The sequence below is a fragment of the Chanos chanos genome, chromosome 15 (assembly GCF_902362185.1).
Source record: "Chanos chanos chromosome 15, fChaCha1.1, whole genome shotgun sequence".
NCBI classification, from domain to species: Eukaryota; Metazoa; Chordata; class Actinopteri; order Gonorynchiformes; family Chanidae; genus Chanos; species Chanos chanos.
The window spans coordinates 710,001-717,904 of NC_044509.1; the positions used below are offsets into that span (position 1 = coordinate 710,001).

A 7,904-nucleotide genomic window follows, 5' to 3' on the forward strand; every position below is an offset into this window, starting at 1 on the left:
TTTTCACTCATGTCAAACCCTTAATCCTTCCTCCTCTTTTCCTTTTTCAGATCATTAAAGAGGCAAACTCACAGGTGGGGCAGATGAGACAGATGGAGGAACTCATTCAGATCGCCAACATGCTGGAGTTTGACAGACTCAAGGTCAGATAAACATGTGGCAGTCAAACAGTATAGTCATATGGATGAATGAGAGACGCCCAGTGCTGTACTCCCTCATCGTCTCCCTCAGGACTGCTTTCATCATCATCATCATCATACACACACACACACACACACACACATATATATATATCAGGACAATTAAATGACCTTGACCACTCCTCAGTTATATATTCAGAAACAGTATATAAATGCTAATGTGTCTCAAATGAAAATAAGACATATTTGGAATGAAATGTATAGTTTTGTTTAAAAAGTAAATCATTATTTTACTAGGGTATTTGTAAAGTATCTAACCCCTTATTTGTAAAGTATCTAACCCCTTAACGTGTGATCATGTTTTGATTGAAAAATAATTGGCATTTTATAAATGGTTTGAACACATATCTAAGCGTATTTTTAACTCTTGCTGTTTCTCACCATTGTGATAACGTTCATTCTAAAATGACTGGGTTGAAACCTGGACATTTACTCTTGTGTCACATCCCATAATATCCTCAGGCCGTGCCCATTGTGTCTAAGACGCGTCACCTAGAGAAACAGGGGGAGCTGCAGCTGATGTACAAAGGGAGCTCTCTTTTCAACATCGGCCTCAAGTTTACACCCGTTTACCTCTTCCTCTTCAACAACCTCCTCATCCTCACCAACAAGAAAGGGTGAGTGCACTGGCACTGAAGCGCCCCCTGCTGTTAAAAGCATGAGAGTTTGTGTGACACAGAGAAAGATGACTTGACTACGCTGGTAGAAAGCCTGCAGAATAGAGTCTAAGCTGGTGAATGAATTGAGACGGTTGTTCCACATTCATTTGGGAGTACTGCTCTCATATATATGAGACCAGTTGGCTCCAGTCACACTGTCTTCACCAAGATCACCCACTCTGTCTTCACCAAGATCACCCACTCTGTCCACACTGTCTTCACCAAGAACACCCACCCTGTCCACACTGTCTTCACCAAGATCACCCACTCTGTCTTCACCAAGATCACCCACTCTGTCCACACTGTCTTCACCAAGAACACCCACCCTGTCCACACTGTCTTCACCAAGAGCACCCACCCTGTCCACACTGTCTTCACCAAGAGCACCCACCCTGTCCACACTGTCTTCACCAAGAGCACCCACCCTGTCCACACTGTCTTCACCAAGAGCACCCACCCTGTCCACACTGTCTTCACCAAGATAAGCCACACTGTCTTCACCAAGAGCACCCACCCTGTCCACACTGTCTTCACCAAGAGCACCAACCCTGTCCACTTAGAGCTGTCCACTTGTGATCGGGTCACCAAAATCGGATCTTAATGCAAGGTGTAAACAGGGCCCAAGAGCAGCACAAAGGCAGGGAATGGTAAAAGGAGACAGAATTTCTGAAACTGAGTGAGGGCTGAAACTGAGTGTGTTAAAAACTGACAGTTTTTTGTCTTTTCCTCACTGTGTTTTTACTGTAAAATTACTCCACTGACCAGGCGTTTGGATGCATTCCACTGGCTGCAGTCATTTACCTGAATATGTTAATATGCTAATACGTTAATATGTAAACATGTTAACAGTTAAAGTTCTTACAGCTATGAACACTAACAGTCTTCGGTTATGGGTGTGTGTTACCTCTGTGTGTGTGTGTGTTACCTCCGTGTGTGTGTGTGTGTGTGTGTGTGTTACCTCTCTGTGTGTGGTTCTAGTCCAGATCGGTTTGTGGTTATGGATCATGCTCACCGCTCCCTGGTCCAGGTGCAGACGTTTGGGGCGACTGACTCAAATGAGCGTGCCTTCTGTCTGACTCTCCTGGAGAACCACCTGGGACACACCTGTGAATATATATTCAAGACTGAAACAGAGTGAGGACACACGCACACACACACACACACACACACCTTACTCTCCTTACAGGCTCTGATTATTTACCTGCTGAGCATAGATAAGACGTGAACAACAACTTTTAATGTGAAAAAATAGAAGAAAAAAAAGCACGGCTGAGATACCAGTACGTGAGGCACTACAGTGACACTTTTAATCTGTCTGTTCTCTTTCATTCACTATCTCTCTTTTAATCTGTCTGTTCTCTTTCATTCACTACCTCTCTTTTAATCTGTCTGTTCTCTTTCATTCACTACCTCTCTCCTCTTTCACTCTTTTTCTCTGTCTCTGCCTGCTCTCCTGTGCCCCCACAGGTCAGACATGCACAGGTGGGTCGCTGCATTTCCCTCTGTCTCGAATCTCTGTGAGGAAGAAGAAGAGGACACAGTGTATGAGGACTGGGGTGAGCTACAGTCACATTTCTAAACACAGATCTACAGATCACACACCTCCCTGAGTCATACAGCATTACTGTATTAGATAAACACAGCATTACTGTATTAGACAGACACATCAGTACTGTATTAGAGAAACACATCAGTACTGTATTAGATAAACACATCAGTACTGTATTAGAAAAACACATCAGTACTGTATTAGATAAACACAGCATTACTGTATTAGACAGACACATCAGTACTGTATTAGAGAAACACATCAGTACTGTATTAGATAAACACATCAGTACTGTATTAGACAAACACATCACTACTGTATTAGACAGACACATCACTACTGTATTAGAGAAACACATCAGTACTGTATTAGAGAAACACAGTATTACTGTATTAGAGAGACACTTCAGTACTGTATTAGACAGACACGTCAGTACTGTATTAGATAAACACATCAGTACTGTATTAGATAAACACATCACTACTGTATTAGACAGACACATCAGTACTGTATTAGAGAAACACATCAGTACTGTATTAGACAGACACATCAGTACTGTATTAGATAAACACATCACTACTGTATTAGACAGACACATCAGTGCTGTATTAGAGAAACACATCAGTACTGTATTAGACAGACATATCAGTACTGTATTAGAGAAACACATCAGTACTGTATTAGATAAACACATCACTACTGTATTAGACAGACACATCAGTACTGTATTAGAGAAACACATCAGTACTGTATTAGACAGACATATCAGTACTGTATTAGAGAAACACATCAGTACTGTATTAGACAGACACATCAGTACTGTATTAGATAAACACATCACTACTGTATTAGAGAAACACATCAGTACTGTATTAGACAAACACATCAGTACTGTATTAGAGAAACACATCACTACTGTATTAGACAGACACATCAGTACTGTATTAGAGAAACACATCAGTACTGTATTAGACAGACACATCAGTACTGTATTAGATAAACACATCACTACTGTATTAGACAGACACATCAGTACTGTATTAGAGAAACACATCAGTACTGTATTAGACAGACACATCAGTACTGTATTAGAGAAACTCATCAGTACTGTATTAGAGAAACACATGAGTACTGTATTAGATAAACACATCAGTACTGTATTAGACAGACACATCACTACTGTATTAGAGAAACACAGCATTACTGTATTAGATAAACACATCAGTACTGTATTAGAGAAACACATCACTACTGTATTAGATAAACACATCAGTACTGTATTAGATAAACACATCATTACTGTATTAGAGAAACACATCTGTACTGTATTAGAGAAACTCATCAGTACTGTATTAGATAAACACTTCAGTACTGTATTAGAGAAACACATCAGTACTGTATTAGACAGACATATCAGTACTGTATTAGAGAAACACATCAGTACTGTATTAGAGAAACACATCAGTACTGTATTAGAGAAACACATCAGTACTGTATTAGACAGACACATCAGTACTGTATTAGACAAACACATCAGTACTGTATTAGAGAAACACATCAGTACTGTATTAGAGAAACACATCAGTACTGTATTAGACAGACACATCAGTACTGTATTAGAGAAACACATCAGTACTGTATTAGAGAAACACATCAGTACTGTATTAGACAGACACATCAGTACTGTATTAGACAAACACATCAGTACTGTATTAGAGAAACACATCAGTACTGTATTATAGAAACACATCAGTACTGTATTAGACAGACACATCAGTACTGTATTAGATAAACACATCAGTACTGTATTAGAGAAACACATCAGTACTGTATTAGAGAAACACATCAGTACTGTATTAGACAAACACATCAGTACTGTATTAGAGAAACACATCAGTACTGTATTAGAGAAACACATCAGTACTGTATTAGACAGACACATCAGTACTGTATTAGACAAACACATCAGTACTGTATTAGAGAAACACATCAGTACTGTATTAGAGAAACACATCAGTACTGTATTAGACAGACACATCAGTACTGTATTAGACAAACACATCAGTACTGTATTAGAGAAACACATCAGTACTGTATTAGAGAAACACATCAGTACTGTATTAGACAGACACATCAGTACTGTATTAGAGAAACACATCAGTACTGTATTAGAGAAACACATCAGTACTGTATTAGACAGACACATCAGTACTGTATTAGACAAACACATCAGTACTGTATTAGAGAAACACATCAGTACTGTATTATAGAAACACATCAGTACTGTATTAGACAGACACATCAGTACTGTATTAGATAAACACATCAGTACTGTATTAGAGAAACACATCAGTACTGTATTAGACAGACACATCAGTACTGTATTAGAGAAACACATCAGTACTGTATTAGAGAAACACATCAGTACTGTATTAGACAGACACATCAGTACTGTATTAGACAAACACATCAGTACTGTATTAGAGAAACACATCAGTACTGTATTAGATAAACACAGCATTACTGTATTAGACAGACACATCACTACTGTATTAGAGAAACACATCAGTACTGTATTAGACAGACACATCAGTACTGTATTAGACAGACACATCAGTACTGTATTAGAGAAACACATCAGTACTGTATTAGAGAAACACATCAGTACTGTATTAGAGAAACACAGCATTACTGTATTAGATAAACACAGCATTACTGTATTAGACAGACACATCAGTACTGTATTAGAGAAACACTTCAGTACTGTATTAGACAAACACTTCAGTACTGTATTAGAGAAACACATCAGTACTGTATTAGACAAACACTTCAGTACTGTATTAGAGAAACAGACACCTCACAGTCAGAGAAGTTTACATTATGCGAATGTGCTCTGACTGGGTTATGTAGGAGACACAAGTTGGCTTTTTATGGAAGTCCTCTATGTTAAAGTAATTTGTATGTGTGTGTGTAATGTGTTTGTGTGTGTGTAATGTGTATATGTGTGTGTATGTGTGTGTGTAATGTGTATGTGTGTGCATAATGTGTATGTGTGTGTAATGTGTATGTGTGTGTATGTGTATGTGTGTGTGTAATGTGTGTGTGTGTGTGCCAGACTGTCCACAGTTTCAGTGTGAGACTGAGTACACAGCTCAGCAGGCGGATGAGCTCAGCTTAGAACCTGGTGACATCATCAATGTTCTACGCAAGACGAATGAGGGTAAGAACCTGGAGCACCTCAAAGCTCTGCTCCAGTTTTCTCTGGGATTTTTCTCTCTTTGTCAGAACAGAACCTCCCTGTTTCAGAACTGTATCCACACAGAATGGGCGGTGTTTTGTGCGTTTGATACAGTATTTGCTTATTCACACAAAGAGATTGCTTATTTATAGATCATCCCAAGTCAAATACAGGCTACTTTTTTGAACCTGAGTGAAAATGCTGATGCTCCTTTTCTGTATGTGGTCATTGGAAATGGGTTGATGAAATAGGCTGATGAAAGCTGTTCTTTGCTGTTCTGGTGTAAGGATGGTTTGAGGGTGTGCGTCTGTGTGACCGTCAGAGAGGCTGGTTTCCTCAGGAATACGTCTCAGAAATCACCAATGAACACCAGCGACGTAGAAACCTGCGGGAGCAGTACAGGATCGCACGTGCCGCCTCCAGCGAATCCTAATGCATTCCCAGGCCCAGAGAACCTTCCAGAACACATCCATCACCGCATCCCCAGAATTAGGTTCATGGAGATCCACACAAGCCTGCTTTCTGATGTAGCTTGATCTCTGTCTGAGAAACCAGACCAAATGATTTTAATCTCCGCAGAGGTAATGTGGACATGGTGAGACAGGGGCCAACCACTCCCCCTGAATCAGCTGGATTCTAACAGAAAAAACATATACACTGCCCTGTACTTTTCCCAAAACCAAGTGAGATCACAGTTCTTCATGTTCGTGTCTTACTGGTGCTCGTGTTGGCGCCTGTCGCTGGTGTTGGCAAGTCGCTCTCTGGTGAAGCTGCGTCACTGTCTGTCTGACCAGACTATTTTTTTTATTATAAATTTACATGTATAGTCATTATGAACTAGAAGACAAGGCTTTAACTGCTAAAGCCAGGCCTCCTGTGGACTGCCTCTTCATACATCACCAAATCAGTTCTAACTCTAACCCTAAAACCCGGAGAACTCAGGGCTGAAACCCATAGCCCTTAACCTTAATTAAGGCATTCATCACAACACAGACTGGACTGGCTAATGCATATAACAAAATCCAACAGATCATGTGTTAACCATGTGGGCCTGAATAAGGCAAGAGTAAGAAAGCAGATTCACTCCAGGGAGCTGTCTGTATGTGAAACTGGGAGCCTGACAGTGCCAGGTAAAGAGGTCAAATTTTCACCTCCCTTCAGTGTGGGATTGGCTTTCCCACCATGGAAGGAATAACAATGGGTGGTTTTCATTGGTCGGCAAAGAGTTTTATCAGAGTTTTTGAGCTCCTCCCTCACCTTCAGTGATTGGCTGTTTCTAATATAAGACAGTGACAGAGGGAGGGGCCACAGAGCAGAAAGCTTTTAAATTGTGTGTAGTCTCATTTCTCCTTATGTTTTTGGATTTTGATCTCTATATGATCTGCCTTCCACCTTTATATCTTGTATTTTCTGTAGCATGTATTTTTTTAAATTGTTGCTATGACCAGAAAAATGACAAACTGTAAATTAATTAACACAATATTATCCAAACATAATAAAAACGTCCTATACATGTTGAGTTTGTGTGGATTTTTTTTTTTTTTTTTTTTTTCGGTGAAGAGTAGACTGATACGCAAATAAATAAAATAAACACATTTTCAGTGCATTTAAGCAACACTCACAAATATTCTCTAGAGGGAGATATGACAAGTTGGACAGCATTAGTAAGGTACGAGTCCCAGCGAGTCCAGTCTGTGAGGAAAAATGGAAAAAAGCTTTTATTGAACAACGTGAAAGGGTCATACAGTGAGTGTGGCCAGACGGACTGCCATGGTCCAGTCACCCTGACTGGACCTGAATGGACCCAGGGACTGGGCCACGCTTGAGGTCAGACTTCACTGGAAGCAAGGGGGACTGGGTGGGGATACGCACACGCACACACACACACACACACACACACACACAGGATAAGTTTGTTTGGCTGTTACAGCACACTCTCCTAAAGCAAACAAGAGAGACAAAAGACATCAAAAAGCATACATACTCATATCATCCACCAGCGGGTGGTCCGTAGCGTTTTCTTCCTGTAGTAACAGAGACAAACAGTGGAGTATTTTAGAGAGACACAAAGCCTAACCCTTCTCAGCAATACATCTTATGGGCACATAGAGAATGTTCTAGAGAGCGCGTGTGTTTGACACCTCTGATTACGGGGTGCAGTCTGTGTCTGTGTGTCGGGTGGGAGCGGACAGCCCTGATTGGTGGCTGTGGTGATGGAGTCTGGGGAGAAAAGGGTGGAGAAACCGTATGGGGTTGGT

At 40.5% G+C, this 7,904-nt stretch overlaps 1 protein-coding gene across 1 annotated transcript in view; it reads left to right on the top strand.

The window, feature by feature from the left end:
* arhgef15a (Rho guanine nucleotide exchange factor (GEF) 15) overlaps positions 1-7,472 on the top strand; it is an 18,174-nt gene extending 10,702 nt beyond the window's left edge. The window contains exons 9-16 of the mRNA XM_030792899.1: positions 51-143; positions 663-817; positions 1,838-1,993; positions 2,327-2,415; positions 5,524-5,628; positions 5,934-6,066; positions 7,077-7,108; positions 7,384-7,472. Coding sequence (XP_030648759.1) covers positions 51-143; positions 663-817; positions 1,838-1,993; positions 2,327-2,415; positions 5,524-5,628; positions 5,934-6,066; positions 7,077-7,108; positions 7,384-7,472 — 852 coding nt within the window. The remainder of the gene's footprint in view (positions 1-50; positions 144-662; positions 818-1,837; positions 1,994-2,326; positions 2,416-5,523; positions 5,629-5,933; positions 6,067-7,076; positions 7,109-7,383) is intronic.
* The last annotated feature ends 432 nt before the right edge of the window (positions 7,473-7,904 follow it).